This window comes from Salvia hispanica, chromosome 4, assembly GCF_029641045.1.
Source record: "Salvia hispanica isolate PSC_SH4W2 chromosome 4, Shi_PSC_v1, whole genome shotgun sequence".
In the NCBI taxonomy this organism is placed as follows: domain Eukaryota; kingdom Viridiplantae; phylum Streptophyta; class Magnoliopsida; order Lamiales; family Lamiaceae; genus Salvia; species Salvia hispanica.
The window spans coordinates 12,942,471-12,959,786 of record NC_142695.1 but is presented as its reverse complement, the minus strand read 5'-3'; the positions used below and the strand labels follow the sequence as shown (position 1 = coordinate 12,959,786).

Here is a 17,316-nt window from a genome sequence, read left to right as displayed (position 1 = left end):
TTCTAGATGATGTGGTAGAATGAGTTTTTGGCTAGACTATTGCTAGCCTATGACTGGGCTATTGCCATTGGAGATGCTCTCATTATAAATCATGTATACGGGTATATATTACTACCACTAATTTACAAAAGATAAATGCCTAAGTTTGCCTATATAAACATTGCATGGGGAGTGTTATATTGCTAACTCAATGTTTAATTGCTAACTACAACTCAATAATAGCCATTAGATATTCAAATTAAAGGCCTAGATCATCAACCACGAAATGTCAATATGATCAACAAAAAACGTCATTAAGGCCATAGGATTAATTCCAAAAAATATCAATAGTGATATTAATGTCAAGTTAGTTATAACTAACTTTTAAAAGAAATCCCAAAACTTTAAATTCATATAACATATATCAAATTAAAGATAATTCTATAAGGATTCCAACGATATACTACATGCATATGTTCCGACGTCAAAATTTGAAAAAAAAAAATCTAGAATTTTCGTATTTTTCGTACACAGGTTAATGTCAATGCAGCTAAGATAATATATCAATATAAAGCATATACAATGTCAATCCTAAATTGTGTTGACATTCTCAAAGCATTCTGTTGATATTTTCGAAACACTATATTGACATTTTCATCCAAAACCTTAATTTAGAGTTTTTTTTTATCTTTTTCGATTTAATTAATAAAAATAAAAATTACACGTGGCAAATTGTAGACCACACGTTTTCTAAAATCATATAGCCTTAAATTAATTGTAGTTAACAATTAAATGATGAGTTAACAATTGATCACTACCCAACATTGCCTCAGTTATACTATAATATTGAATAATGAAATGACAAATGTTCGTGCATTTTTCCGATAGTCGATTTAGATAAATGTTAATGCATATTTATCTGGTGATTTCAAAGATTTGATTTTGATGTCTATTGATTTTGGTATGCCTTTGTTTTTAAATAATCATTTCGTTATTTTGGACTGCAGCCGGTGTTTATTTTGCTCAAGTTATCTGAGAAGAAGCGAAATCTCCCACTCCGATAACATTTTACCTTTGGTTGATTTAGAAAAAGGTTAGTACATTTTGCTAGTGCCTGAGAGATTTTTTTTTGTCGTCTATTGAATTGGGTTTGTTTGAGTTTTCTAATAATCCTTTAGTTATTTTGGGTTGAAGATGTTTTTATTTTGCTGAGAAGAGCGAAATCTCTCACTCCGATAACATTTTCCATTGGTCGATTCAGATAGAGGTTGGTTCATTTTTCTAGTTACTTCAAAAATTTGATTTTGTTGTCGATTGAATTGGGTATGCCTGGTTTTCATTAATCTCTTACGGAGTATTTATTTTGTGAATTTGTGAACTTTGTATTTTGTGAATTTGTGAACTTTGACTGAAATATATATCAACCTTAGTTTATGCCCCTTTTTTTTACGTGAAAGGAAATAGTGAGAAAAGGATGACTAGCGATGTAAGCAATTCCAAGTTGCAAGAGAAAATCATGTGTCTTTGACTTTTGGTGACGGAACCAGAAATTTAAACAAGTCAGTATTAAAATTTAACAAGGCAACACGATGCTAATAATCCGACGCTCTTATTATCTTCGAGAACGGATAGCCTAGCTTATTCTAGTGGTATTAGTTGTCTGCTGTCACATATTATTATTGTCAATTTATAGGTTTGAAATAAATATTTTACATTTTTTAATTAAGACATACACTAAGATTATAGTATTTGTAAGATTATTACTAAACTAGTATTAACACCCGTGCTATGCACGGGTCATAACATTTTCAAATAATGAAAAATATATTATAGGTAATTAGATTAGCACGGGACATAACATTTTCAAATAATGAAAAATATATTATAGATAAGTAGATTAAAAAATATAGGATAATAAGAATATAATTATATTTATGGTTAATAATATGTATAAATTAAAATATCTATTCACAACACTATAAACATTTATACCATTATAAACAATAATAAAAACATAAATGAACACCTTCCAACAAATCTAAATAATACAATTCATATTCAGCAAGCAATTTCAAACCGCTTTAATTTATGATATGAGTGGAACAAAACAAAACAATGATAAAAGGGGAGATGTGTGCATAAGGAAAAAAAAATACTTGGTTAGTTAGAATAAGATATACAAATAAGGGAAAATATATGACGATGCCTACAACTTTAATTTAAGATCTAAGTGAAGTGAGATAAAATCAAATAAATGAACCATATACTAAATGAGGATCAAATAAATGATCTTCTGTTGCAGCCTATAAATTTCTTTTAGCCAAAAAAGAACTTCACATGTAATGAAGCGAAGAAATTTTCTAAACAAACAATGTCAAAAGAAGAAGTGCCTTCATTTTTCAAGTTTCTAGCCAAATTGGATTTCACGAAGCTACAGGAAAGCTATTTTACAAAGCTTGAAAAACTTCTTTGTAAACGACATTAACAGTGGAATAACCGCTCCTATCATCATCATCATCATCATCATCATCATCATCATCATCATCATCATCATCATCATCGTTACATACTGAAATCTTCAGACCTTATCACCCGTGCTATGTGTAAATTACAATAAGTATTGATAACATTAGAAACAATTAATAACATTAAAAACAATCAGAAAAAGAAAAATATACTCATCTGATCTCATTATATACACGTGCGATGCACTGCCCAAATATTTTTAGAAAAAGATCTTCACATGTAATGAAAATAAGTAATTTTGTGACAATGTCAAAAGAAGAAGTATCTTCATTTTTCAGGGTACTGGCAACGGTAGAAAAACAACAGTTCATATTTTTGAAAAACTTCTTTACAAACAATATTGACAATTGAATCACCCTTATGATGATCATCATCAACATTAACAAAAAACTACAGTTTTTCCACCAAATACTGAAATCATTACATACACTCATAATGTCTTGACTTTCGGTGACGGAACCAGAAATTTAAACAAGTCAGTATTAAAATTTAACAAGGCAACACGATGCTAATAATCCGACGCTCTTATTAGCTTCGAGAACGGATAGCCTAGCTTATTCTAATGGTATTAGTTGTCCGCTGTCACATTTTATTATTGTCAATTTATAGGTTTGAAATAAATATTTTACATTTTTTATTTAAGACATACACTAAGATTATAGTATTTGTAAGATTATTACTAAATGGGAATAATAAATACAAGTAATTCATATATAAAAAGAAATATGAATACAAAAATACAAGCATTTTTGTTTGGATCATTTCCCTAAGGTCCTTTTATATTACTTATAACTTCATATTTAAAAATTAAGATCAAATTTACACCCTTAGATTTTGAAATGAGTGGATGAGATTAAACCTCACGAATTTCAATAAATAGTAGATAAAATATCAATAAAGGGGTAAGATTGTCATTCTGTTATCATATCATAATTTTCGTGGTTATCTTTTATATCAACATGGTGTATTACAAATATCAACACAATGACATGAGAATTATAACACAAGTACACAAAATTATCAACAAAGTTTTATGCATTACATTGAAAAAATTTTGTGCATTCGTTGATTAAAAAGTCTGCAAAATATAATTTAAATAGAGAGAGTTACGTAGATTTAATGTTTTAAGATGATTTTGAAGAAAGAGAAAGTGATTAGTTATAACTACCATATATATGAATTGATATTTATACCCTTTAAATTTATTTAATAATTATTTAAATTTAAAATATAATTCACTTGACATTATTTGAACCACTAGATCTCATAATCTATTGGTTAAGAATTGGTCTTAATTTGGGATTGCTAATTAGTTAGCAATTGATCACAACTCTCCCTATATGTATGTAAACAATAAATTATAGCTACAATGAATTAATATAACTTATTACTTACATGAAATTTTCAAAGAGTAACTGGACAAATATAAATACATATATAAATTATTTGGTAAGAAAAGGATAAAATTTAAAATATAAAAATAGCCCTACTCTCAAATACGAAAATTTAAAATTAAAAAATACTCCCTCCGTCCCAATAAATATGCAACATTTGCTTTTCGCCACAAGATTTTATGTAGTGGTGTTTTGTGAGTTAATGAAGAGAGAGTAAAGTAAGAGAGAAGAAAAAGTAGAGAGAATGTTGCTTCTATTTTAGGAAACGTTTCATTTTTATTGGGACAACCTAAAAAGAAAAATGTTTTATTTCTAATGGGACAGAGGGAGCACGTACTCTGTAACGCTTAGGCAAGTATAAAAAATAATAACCTACAACTAAAAAAAGTTTTCACTTTTCACTCGCTCTCCTGTAACCCCTTTCACTCTCCTCATTCTCTCTCTCCTTTGTGCTCTCCATTCCTTCCCACCTCTTGTTTTCCTATGTAATAATGGGTGGACGGCTACAGCAAAGTCCCACTCAAGCGGGGGCTTGGCCTATGCTGGTTCCGTCAGTGAACTCGAGCATATTTTTGAAGAACTTTTGCCACCATAGAGCATAGAGAAAGAGAGAGAAAGACATTGAGGAGTTGGATAAAAGATTCAATCTACCATCCAACGACGTCTTGTCCTCCATGATACTCAATTCAGTGGCTAGATCTTCGGATCACTCCTACTTTCTAGTAGGTTTGTTGAACATGTTTTCTATTTAATGATTGATTTGAGTTTTATTGTGTTCATGAGTTCCTATATATTGTGCTTTATATAATTTCCGCAATTGTCTATTTATTACAATAATTACCTTTTATTTGGCATCTTTGACTTAGGATATACTCCCTCCGTTCCATGCTACTCGCACTTTCAATTATGATAGTGTAAATTTGAACATGAGTAATTAGTATAATTAAATTAGAATTTTAAGTGTAATAAGACAACACTTTATAAGAGACACACTAACTAACTCTAATATCTTAATTAAATTCCATAGTTTTTTAGTTAAAATAAAATTAGTGCAAATAGTTTGGACAGTCTGAAAATGAAATGTGCAAGTAGCATGGGACAGAAAGAGTATGAGTTAGCGTAGATTGGAAACCCTATGGACTAGAAGTTTGTGAGGTTAATAGTTCATAAGGGTAGATCGTTAACCTATTTCTAATTCAAAGCCTACTATGCATCGACAGGGGTGATTGATTAATAAGGTGTCATTGACCGGATTGAGAAACTATTCTAAATCATACTATAGGTGATAGATAGGGGTGGAGCTAGGAATTTATAGGCACATGGGAAAATTTATATACGAAGGAATTTTAAGAATTGGAGGAGGGGCATTTAGTGAAAGATTAAAAGAAATATTCCATCCGTCCCTATGTAGCTGAGTCGCATTCCTTTTATGGTTGTCCCACTTTAGCTGAGTCATTTCCTTTTTTGTCAAAATTACTTTAATCTCTTTTCATCTCTCTACCTTTCCTTTCTGCCTTATTCTCCTTCCTTTTACTTAACCCATTTAAAACAATTTTTCTTAAATCCCGTATCGGAAAGAAATGTATCTACTATAGAGGAACGAAGGAAGTAAAATTCTATGATTGAAAATAGTTATGTATGTGAGAAAATATGAGGAGGGCAAATGCCCCACCAAAGCGTATGCTAGATCCGAACAATATTAGGAGTATTTTTTTCCTTTCTTGTTAATATTGTTTCTTGCTCTTTTAATTTGTTCAACTTAAGCCAAATTCTTTAAAACAAACGAATTTAATGCTTTCTTGTCTTTTTATAGCTTTTACGGTTATTCTCCCTCATATGGGTTCGTGTCTATTATCCTGCATTGCACGACTGTTCTATTGTAGATAGTATAATATTTTAGGATTTTAATCCTTAATTTTGTGAAACTAAACTGCATTATTTGTATCCTAAAAATCACAAGTTTTGTTGCAACTAAGGAAGATTTGGGAACACTCCTTTGATTAATATTGCAACTAAGGAAGATTTGAGAACACTCCTTTTATCAAGTTAGAGAGTTGTTCAAAACACAATCTGCCAAGAAAACATGGAATCCTAGAAGAGATCCTACCAAGAAAGTGGCAACTTTTGGTGATAGTTTGAGATATGGGTGGCACATCGTGCGATTTGGATCGTTATCCGGTCAACATGATAACAACCTAATCCAAAAAGGCCTAACCCAAACCCGACCTATAAAGAAACTATCAACTTGAACATGAATCCAACCTAAAGCCGAACGCGACCGACACCCAACACGAACCTGTTAACAACACGATATAATATGGATTATCACGACGATAACAACCTGAATCTGATATTACACAATTAAACCTAATATTATACGATTAAACCTGATTTAAACAAAAATAAATCTATTTTTCACGATTTAATCCTTATTTACAAGAAATTTAAGAATTAAAGCATAGCATAATTTTTAAAAAATAATAAAAATAATGATATTATTATTATTATTACTCTCTTTGTTACACATGAATATGCACTCTTTTCTTTTTAGTTTGCCCACAAGAATATGCATTTTCTAATTTTGGAAAGTCTTTTATTCTCCACTAACAATACTTCAATTACTTTTTCTCTCTACATCTCCCTTACTTTACCAATTTTACATTAATATTCGTGTCGAACCCAAAGTGCATATTCTTTGGAGACGGATGGAGTATTTCTTAATGGGTTATGCATGTCCAACCTGCATCCAACTCATGTTCTTAACGGGTCAACTTGATAAGGATAATTGACTCGATAAGGCTTGACCTAAACCCATTAATTTCGTGCGAATCTGTGTCAGATTAACGTGTCGTGTCAAAAATTGTCCGCCCTAGTTCGAGAGATTAAGAAATGTCCAAAGTTAAATACCAAATAGCTGGCATCCATACTCAAGTGAGTGCTTTGACTAAGGCTTTTACATCTATTCAAATGGTAGCCCATCAACTATGGCAGCTATATAATATGGAGTTTGTCAAGAAGATCACCATACTATACCCTAAACCCTAAGTATCATTTGATATATGAAACTGAAGATGTGAACTACATTGGGACCCGACAAGGTTTTAATCAAAATAGCCATTTTATCAAAACAATCAGTATACGCAGAAAATCAGAATCAGAATGAGAATCAGAGCCAATGGAGGTCTAATGCATCGCCTGGCTTCAAGCAAAAGAAGCATGCAGTAGAAGACCAACTCGCAACCAAAATGACTTTCATGTCTGACTCTAAAGAAAAATGGAGAGCAATTGAAGAAGGAAGTGGCATGTAATTTCATCAGATGGATGCCGCTATGAGAAATATGCAGACCCAAGTTGGACAACTAGCTGCAACATCCAATATTAGACAGCCCAAAGACTTACCTAGTGATATTGAGACAAATTTGAAGGACGTGGAGCATTGTAAGGCTATGACATTAAGAAGTGCAAGAGAGTTAGAGGCAACCACAGTTAGTCCAAACATTTCGTACGTGGGCACATGCAAGAAAAGGTTGCAGCTGCAGAAAGGGAAAAGAAGAAGTTGAGCCCAACATGAGATCACAAATCCCCCTACAAATTTCCTAACCATTTTCCACTACCATTGTTCCCTTTGGCAAATAAAAAGCAGCCGCAAGGTTTTTAATGGATGAACGAGATTCTAACAAAGGTGAATGTTGAAGTCTCACTTATTAATTGACGCATTTTCCAAAAGTTTTTACCATGCGCAAAGACTTAATTTCAAGCAAATGAAAATTGTCAAAGGAAGGTATGGTACAATTAAGTGCTCATTATTCACAAATTTTGGCTAGCCAGATACCTTCAACCTCCAAAATTGAGAGATTCGAGAAGCTGCCATATACTATGTGAAGAAGATAATAAGCAGTTTTCGACTGTTTACTTGATCAAGAATCTAACATTTTATCGATGACTCTAAAGACTGCAGAAGAAATTAGTCTTCTTAAAAGAATGAAGTCAACAAACATACATCTCCAGCTAGCTGATTAGAGTCTATTATCAAGCTGAGAGGAATGCTAAAAGATGTCCTAGTGAAAGTTGATAAGCTCATTCTATATATGGAAATTTAAATTTTGAATATGGAGGAAGACAAACACATGCTTATTCTGTTTAGGCAACCATTCTTGGCTATTGGTGATGTGACTCTTCATGCAAGAGAAAAAACACTGACATTTAGAATAAATGGAGATGAGGTAACGTTGAAGGGAGAAGAGGCTATGAAAAAGCCCATGGATGCTAAAGCTTGTTCTACATTAGAAGGTTGATCCTAACCTGATCACGATGATGACATGCTAAAGTCAAACCTTTTTTTGTTGAAAAATCAAATGAAGAATCCTCCAAGCTTCAGATTAAGCCTCTTAAAAATTTAAAATATTTGTTTCTGGCACAGTGTAGTGAAATTGCATACTTGGAAGTGAATGAGACTGTTTTGCCCTCTTATATGCAACATGTGTTTTCTTGTTTGGCAGCTCCCCATGCCGGATTCGGATTTGGGTTCCAGAGGCTTGTGGATTTCGCAATTGGGGTTGACAACATAAGAGATGCAATACCCTTCCCTCGAGCACCTTGATTCGGATTGGGGTTCGAGGGGCTTGTGGAGTTCGCTACTGGGGTTGACAACATAAGAAATGCAATATCCTTTCCTCGAGCACCTTGATTCAGATTGGGGTTCGAGGGGCTTGTGGAGTTCGCAACTGGGGTTGACAACATAAGAGATGCAATACCCTTCCCTCGAGCACCTTGATCAGCTGATTTTTTATTTTTTTTTATTTTTTCAATTAGAATAATTGTAACTACGTCCTCATTGGAACACCAAGATTTTGCAATTTGCTGTAAAATACGCCAAATGCCTACATAGTTATGAATGTACTATCTTAAATATAATTGGTATCACATCCTGTACCTGTCAGGGAGTAAATGAAACAATACCTCTTATTGAACTGTTATAACTTGCCAAAAATTCCGATTATTCTTCTCTCAAATAAATAAACAAATCAAATGTACAGTTCACACAGCATTACTTTCCCGATACTGTAGGTTACCAAGCAACAAACTAACATTTAACATACAATGTTAAAAGCATTACACATATAATTGGAGAATTTTGGGGTATAAAGAAACTATAAAAGAAAATAAAAAAGAAAGAAAATTTATGGATCTGTGAATTGAGCAGGCTCGGCGGCTGTATGGCAAAATTTGTTATGTACATCTCGAGGGGTTCAGAGTTTGATTTCTTACTATTATTCTCCGAACCCGCCACCATTCACGGAGGAATCTACTAACAAAGTGTCATTTGGCATGAAAGATGGAGGACGCATACTCACCGACTCTCCTGCAGGTTGCGTCATATTTGGAGGGCTCATTGCATCATTTAAGCTCCCTCCCCATGAAGCAGTACGCCGTGAGTGTGACGCAAAGGAACTATCACTTGCCCCTTTGTTGTATATGTTATTCATGCTTCCAAATCTTGGCATGGGCGCCATGGGAGATGAGGGACGAGGCGAATAGAATGTCTCATTTGGAGGGGAGGAAGAAGCATCTTCATAAGTAGTGAATGAAGTGTTTTGCTTTTGTTCTACATGCGTGTCAACAACTGGCTGCTCACCATGGGATACTGGTGCCGGAACAAAGAATTTTGGGTTGGCGCCACCCGCAGGTTTTGCAGAAGGTACAGAAGGCGAGAACCCACTTACTGTATTCCCACCACCTTTGTTGAAAGTGTCAACATACCTGGCCATTGAAAGAGAGAACTAATCAGATAGAGCTCAGTACTTGATAGTTTCTCTTTCAAACAATTGCAACAGTAGTTCTCCTGGTATCAGAAGAACGTTGATGCCTAGAAAGCAATGGTTCAATAGAATGCCATGAGTTTTTGGGAATACTAGCAATACAACTCCGACGTCCCAGAATAACAATAACATGGGAGATAAAAGCTGTGAGTGAAGCTAAATATAAGTTCAGTCCGGGATGCCTGAGCACCAAACAAGTCCTTACCTGAGCATTATTCTGCAGTTTTGTTCTGTTTCACGATGAAGTATAAAAGTAGTGGTAAGAATTTACCTAGAGCGAACACCCATCCTTCCACGTGCTGAGTACTGATTGGCTGTTGGAGGAAGTGGGGGCATTCCTGAACTGTTATCCATAGTGTTTGGGCTTATAAATTCTTGATTCCCATTGTTATGAGGATGTTCACTTTGCAAGAAACTCTTTTCTGATGCTCCATTCTGAAAAACTGAAGCCTTGGGTGGTGGTGGAAGAGCTGCTTCAGGCGCAGGAGGTTCAACACCTTCCTCCACCCATCTCTTGAGTTTTTCATCATAAAAAAACTTATTTGTATCACCCAATTTTGCCTAGGAAAAAGTGCAAACAGGGATCAATCAATCAATCAATAAATGTATATTCACATTATAAAATAAATACAAGACATCTTTTGGGAACAAGGAGCTCATTCAATACCTGGCGGCCTCGTGGTTTGAGTACTAAACCAACAGTCTTCTGAAATAGCTGAGATCCAAAACTAAAACGACCCAAGCGAGACGTATTGCCTGCCGCTGGTGCTTTGTCCTGTGTACTAGCAGAACTAGCTTCTTTTGGTGGTTCAGCCTGACTCTACATGTCAAGAAAAGGTAAAATGACATTATTTGTAGAAACATGACATCATAAATCTATCTGAACAAGCCTCTACGGGAAAAATAACAAATATAAGGTTGAGAGAAACCTGCATTGGACTCCTTTTAAAGTCAGGTGCTGAAACACTTCTTGTGTGCATAGTCTTTTTGCTATCAGCTGCCCATTCATTTATAGGCTCCATAGATTGAGAAACTAATGAAGACATAGCCATTGTCGATTGACTACTTGATACTCTGGGTCCGGCGGACTGGTAATTATTCTCATTACCATGAACTGCACCGCCTTGTGTTGGTATAGGGGGTGGCAGGCCCCCAACAACCCGATGTGCAGTGCTATCAAAAAGGTTTAGCAATTTACCGATAAATTCCTTGGGAGCTAAGTTTACAGAGAATCCTCCCTGCATCACAAGGGGTTCCGGTTCTAAGAATCTACCAAAAATTACTGATGTACAGAAGAGGAAGCACAGACTACCTGTTGATGAGCTTTAATCCTTTCCTCAAGGGATGAAACTAAATTCCTCAGATTCTCCAGCTCCGGTGTTCGACCAGTTTTAAGCGATTTTAGTACTGCTTGACAATACCTACATCAAAATCAAAATAATTTTAGAAAACAAAGACAAAATTAATAAAACAAAGACATGGGCATTTAGGTATAAGATATAAATACTTTAGTGCATCGGTCGTCCTTCCAACTTCAGCCAACATGAGTGCATATACATACTTATAAGGTTGAAACGGAAGTAGGACGAACTGAGAGTTCCCAAGTGTCTTTGAATACTCATATATCTCCGTTCTCTGATCAAATACACAAAGGTCAAACATGAAATTGGGGCTAATATGCTAAATACAAATCGAGAACAAAACTATCATTTATTATGCTTCTGTAAGTGCCTAGAAGCAACAGTTTGCATGGCCTTGAGAAATTCTACCCACACGGAATAACTCAAACAGAAAAAAAACTTCAAATTTGTTAACACTACAAATAGTTGACCTATATTGATACGTACATTCTTGGTGCATTAAAATGAACCCCTGCTTTAAAGGGAAGTGCTAAAAGATAATACTACATACTCAACAACCCAGCAACACAAATGTAAGAAAAGTGGAATTTTAAACTCCGATATTTGTACTTTTCAAATAGAACTCCAGCCAGGCTAATTTGAAAACTCAGGACCCTAGGTAGTAGGTTACATGTTGTCAAAGTTAAAGACTGCTCTGTCCAGTAATGGTGACTCAGGCAAACCTGAATTGCTTCTGGACTCGCGTACGTCCGTGGCATTTTCCAGTGATCTGCACCGATGAGACACAATCTTGCACTGTCTGAATATGGCTCAAAGCTAGCTTCCGCAACCAAATAGCATATATGAGCAGCAATTGTCTAAGCAAAAGCAATTCCATGAGTTAGGAAGGATTGAAAGAACGTCCTAAAGCAAAAAAGGAATAGTTTGAGAGATGCTAGGCATACATCAGTTCTTTCCTTCCACAAACAATCACCAAGATGCATAAGCACAAGTTCGTCATCCTTTGTTCTATTTGCAGTTATCACAGCCAAATTTTCTTCCCAGTCATCCAGCATGCAATTAGCTCCAAACTGGGTATTTTGAAATACAAAAAAAAGGAGATAACAATTTTACCTTAATATGCTGCCAAAATCTAGGAAGATAAGAAACAGAGGGAAATAGATCAAATATCCAACTAGATCTTCTAGCGATTCATAACAGCACACTTTCAACCCTCAGAAATAAAAATGTAGTAGCTAACAATTCCAAACTTATATCAAGTTATTCAAAGCATCTACTCCACACCTGTGTAGGTTGTTGAGGCACATTTACAGCACCAGCCATGTTGTTAACAGCTGTAGCATCAGCAGAAAAGACATCAGCTGGTTGGCCAGCAATGAGCAGGCACAATGTTCGCAAGGGTGATCCAGCCATTAATTGGCAAAGTGCCATTTGCTTGACAGTTTCACCATAGAACTGCATATGGTTATTTAGTCAAAATGTTATTATCAAGATACATAAATAGGACAAGAGAGGATTCTACTACCTCCGTTCCGCATTAACTGTCACATTTACTTTTCTGCACTCGTTTTGAAAAAATGATAATAAATAGTTAAAGTCGAGAAATAGTAAAATAAGAGAGAGAATAAGGTAGAGAAGAGTCTTCTTTACATTATTCTATCTTTTACTTTACCATTTCTCCACTTTAACTATTTATTATTACTTTTACAAAACGAGTGCAGAAAAGTAAATGTGTCAGTTAATGCGGGACAGAGGTAGTAATTTTTATCAACTGGAAACAGGTTTGAGGTGCTTATGAACTAACTTGATCACCAAGTTGAGCAGCAAGAACAAGGGCAGGACCCCACAACTGTCCCTCCTGTGCACATTGTAAAGCCTCCTTCTTTCTTCCAGAAACCAGAAGATTTTGAACCTCGGCAGCAGTCGCCTGAAACAGAACTACATCTGTCATATATAGAACTATTAATTAATGAATTGTCATGCATTTGCATGGTAAGGGATTGAATACCTGCAACTGTCCTTCAGATGGAAGTTGCTGCAGGCATTGGGTAACATTGCCATACTGATTAAACTGTAAAGTATTTCCTTTAGCAGAAGCAAACAGTTTGGCAACTGCCGATTCTGGGGCATCGTTTTCCTGCTGGATAAAAATGATGAAAATACTGTCAAACAAAACCGAGACAATGACATGCGTCAAGGCCGCAAATGTATAAGCAACTAATTTCTGTAAATTTGTAATAGAACAAATGTTATAGAAGGACGCATCAAATAAATACCTCCCAATTTGATTCAGTGGCTGTATAGTTTCAAAAACTCAAAAATTATGTTGATATCTTCAGTATGCATAATGCTTAGCCACCACAATAGTTTATAACAATTGACAGGTTATCCATGACCAACAGAGGTGATGAAAGAATAATTACAGAAATCACCATAGCTGACATGGTATTACCCACTACACTGCTAAACCGAATGGTTTCTTAGGACAGGGCTTAAGATTTCATTTCTTTTTATGTTTAACTGGTTGAAATATATAACTATCCTGTTACATAAAAAAACAGACGAATCACTCCCTGAGAGAAATGTGAACATCATGAGAGCTACAACGTACATACAGTAGATATCATTGTCAAGCAGCTGCTACGAAGTATATTCATGGAATTAGTGAAAAAATTTCAGGGACTACCTCATTTCTGAAACAGAAATTGATGACAATAAAGAAGCAACGTTATGCATATAATTCTAAATAATCAAAAGCAAATCAATTCCTCGTTCACTTAGTAATCTACCTTCATCACATCATCCGTGCCATAAGGAGATCGAAGTTTTCCATAATACTGACAGGCTATTTTTAATAGTGACAGGAGCAGCCTCAATACTTCAGCCTTTCTGTAATCCATATCTGCAGGCTCAGAATTTGATAACCTTTCCTCAATCCATTTATTCAACTCCTTAGTGGCCACACTTCCACCAGTAAGAGGACCTGGAAGAGTCTGCTGGTAGAGAGCCTGGAAATAAGTACTTACACCCCTTCCATGGTTTACAGCATCAATGTTTCCAGTCAAAACTTCTGATAAGTTGAGAACAGATATTGAGCCGGCCAAAGGATTCTTCATATAAAATAAAATTTTATAAGCACGCAATGCTAGGTCAGTTATTAAAAGATCCTATGAGAATGGCAGACACATACCTGGCTCCCAAAATTTAAACTTTCATTAGAGAAGTTATGTTTCATCATAATGAGCTTGCCACCAAAACCAAAGGCAACTAAAGCATGAGCGGGACGACCAGCAGATGACCTTCCCAACGCTGGATTGTATGTCTCTTGAGTATTCTGATTCTGTTGCTGAGAGAAGTTCACGGGGTTTTGACTATAATAGTCATTTGAAAAGTATCTCTGGTCATTTTGCCTGACTTTGGAGTCATTGAAATGTTGACTGAAGTTTCCACCAACAAACTGGGAAGGCATGGAATAGTTGTTTTGATGCTGGCTTAGATTCTCATAATATTGGACATTACTTTGTTGACTTCCATGCAGACTTGAGTTCTGTTGGTTGTAGTTGTTGACTGATCCCAACCAATTCTGATCTGGGCTTTGGCTGCCAAAGCCTTGAGGATTGTAATTATTACCTTGATCATACAAACTGCTTGCCTTCAGAGTGTTGTTTTGAGAAAATGTATCAGTAGATGAATTATCATCCTTACTCATCTGATCGTGAACTTGAGCAGTAGACTGCGCTGATTGGGTGTATGACTCCAAAGCACGCCATTCTTGGGCAATAGTATCATAGTACCATCCAGGGTACTGAGGATCAAAGACCATATGAGCTGGGTAACCATTATTATCGTTAGAAGCCTGATTCCAGTCTGCTGAAACCACACTGCTATCACCACTCGCTTCTGACACCTTATTCCAGTTTGTCGTTTCCATGGCATCACTTGCCAGAGAGGTCTGATTCCAATTAGAAACAGTCTCTGTTATAGCGCCCTCTTTCCATGAAGAAGTTACATTAGAGTCCGCATTTCCTTGCACACTAGAAACACCATCATAGCCATCAATCTGATACCACTGCCCAGTACTGTAGTCGTACTTCCAACCTGGATATTGACTTTCCCAGTACAGGGTGCTATTCAAATCCTGCACAGATGAACTCTGATCTGCTTCAACCCCACCATTCTGTGCATTATTGTACTGCCCGTAACTGTCTACATTACCCATATAATTGGATCCCTGTACATCATTTCCAATGGCATCTTGTGTCCCATTCTTTGAAGTAACCCCCGCTGTGTTGCTAAATGCATCAATGGGACGGTCCCCTTCAAATTCAGTGAAAAAGTCTGAGTATGATCCAAAGGCATTACCATCCTTCTGAACCAAATCCTCCGTAAAGGAACCCCAAGCAACTTCTTTCACTCCAGCAGCTTCTAATCCGCTACTAGTCTCGCTCAGCATTGGCACGTCAGAGACACCCACATTATCTGTATTACCACTGTCAGCATTGTACAAAACATTAGCACCCTCATTTTCATTTCCCATTTTTTGTACCAAATTACTAAATTCAAATGTATCAGCTGATACTAAAGGAATTCCCTTTTCATCCCCTGTTTCCACTTTGTTAATCTGTTCAACTGTCTCCCCTTTTGCACTTAAATCATCAACTGCGCTAAGATCACTACTGGAGACTTGTTCAACATTGACCTCACCATGATCTTCAAGCTCATTGATACTCAAATTGGCAAAAGCATTAGCCTCATCTGATTCATTCCCGTCCGTTAAGGCATGATGACCCCCAGATTCCGGCGATGTGGTGGCTATAAAATCCACATCATCGTCGTCATTCACTAATTTATCGAAAAAATCTTCGTCTGTATTATCCTCCACCGAAAATGGAGGATTCGAAGCCATCCAGTCAGACCTAACCTTAATTGATCCGAGCTAGCTAATAAACACAGAGATCCAAGAACAAAACCGGCGTAATTCCACAGAATACAACCCGAACCAATCCAAATCGAACAGGATCCGGGGTTTTACCACTCCATTAACACGTGAAGGAAATTCTGCAAAATTGTGAATCAATTCAACATACACGACCTAAAAAATTTACAGAATTGGTGCAGAAAAGTTAGGACTTACAGATCAAAAATGAAAATTGAGGAAACGGAAGGAATCGCCTATACATACATTTATACAAACATACATGCCGATTAAACGTTTATATCTAGAGAGAGTGTGTGTGTGTTTGTGTGTATGACAACTCAGAAGAGAAGAGATTGGCTCTATTCCGATCCCCACCGAGAACATCATTTATTTTTCCCCTAAATTATAGTACTCCATAAACACAGCATTTTTTGCAGCGAATATATTTTGATTTTCAACTTATATTAACTTCTTATTCTATTTATAGTTTGTCTTCATTTTTCACTTTATAACTTGTTTAGTTTGGTTAATAGACTATGATACTAAAGTTAATAGATTGTGTACATTTTAAGTTTATAAGGAATTGTTTTTTTTACATAAAAAGGAAACTAAACTAAACAGACCCTAATTAATATCATAAATTAGGATGGTAGTCAAGGCTATATTTTTCCATTTCCAGCAAAATCCTACCGAATATTACAGAAATTGGCAAAATATTACTCATGTAAATATCTTAAACTAAATCAAAACAACTTAATCATTTTAAAATAGTAAAAGCATCGAATGCATAAAAACAAGAACAGAAACAATCGAAGAGAAGTCTGAGTTTAAAAAGCATGATCACTTACCTAAATCATACTGTATTAGTATAACTATGAGCAATGAAACAACTGAAATTTTACATTGTTTGGCAATCACAAGGATGAGAAATAGGACAAGGCATGCTTGGTGTTAGCTAAGAATATCAGAAATTATTTCTAGCACACTCGCAATAGAATTGATCAGATCGATTATTTAGGTTGATGCTAACAATGTAAAAGCTTCGATTATTTAGACACCACAACAATGGAATTTGGAACGCTTTCTTCATGGGGAGGGTGATAATATGTTGCATCAGCCATCACGCACCTTTCTACTCTTAATGTCATGTGCCTTCCTCGTCGGGTATGTGCACTCATTGTCATCATTTTCATCCTTTCGCCTACATGAGCTCTGCCCTATTAAGGACTCCTTTTATCTTCTTTTCTTGCTCAAAGCATCCTCGCACAGCCTTACGCATGAGTCATTTTACGCCTTAAAACATGCAAATTAGACCCATT

General features: G+C 35.5%; 1 protein-coding gene across 1 annotated transcript; it reads right to left on the bottom strand.

The window, feature by feature from the left end:
* Window positions 1–8,889: 8,889 nt before the first annotated feature.
* On the bottom strand, window positions 8,890–16,436 carry LOC125194389 (protein transport protein SEC16B homolog). The gene is made up of 14 exons (XM_048092576.2): window positions 16,214–16,436; window positions 14,270–16,137; window positions 13,869–14,189; window positions 13,088–13,219; window positions 12,884–13,006; window positions 12,364–12,534; window positions 12,024–12,149; window positions 11,802–11,936; window positions 11,226–11,353; window positions 11,031–11,139; window positions 10,648–10,956; window positions 10,386–10,538; window positions 9,990–10,279; window positions 8,890–9,659 (listed from the first exon to the last, which is right to left on the bottom strand). Exons 2-14 carry the CDS (start codon window positions 15,983–15,985, stop codon window positions 9,170–9,172), a joined length of 4,203 nt encoding a protein of 1,400 aa, XP_047948533.2. The 5' UTR covers window positions 15,986–16,137; window positions 16,214–16,436; the 3' UTR covers window positions 8,890–9,169.
* Between the last annotated feature and the right edge of the window lie 880 nt (window positions 16,437–17,316).

Bases quoted from the DNA above. Each gene is read 5' to 3' on its own strand.
- LOC125194389 (XM_048092576.2), bottom strand. From the start codon at position 15,985: ATGGCTTCGAATCCTCCATTTTCGGTGGAGGATAATACAGACGAAGAT. The intron at 11,937-12,023 runs GTATGCCTAGCA...GCTTTTGCTTAG, and splicing joins TGTGGAAGGAAAGAACTGAT to ACAATTGCTGCTCATATATG. The intron at 10,539-10,647 runs GTTTCTCTCAAC...CTTGACATGTAG, and splicing joins TTAAAAGGAGTCCAATGCAG to AGTCAGGCTGAACCACCAAA.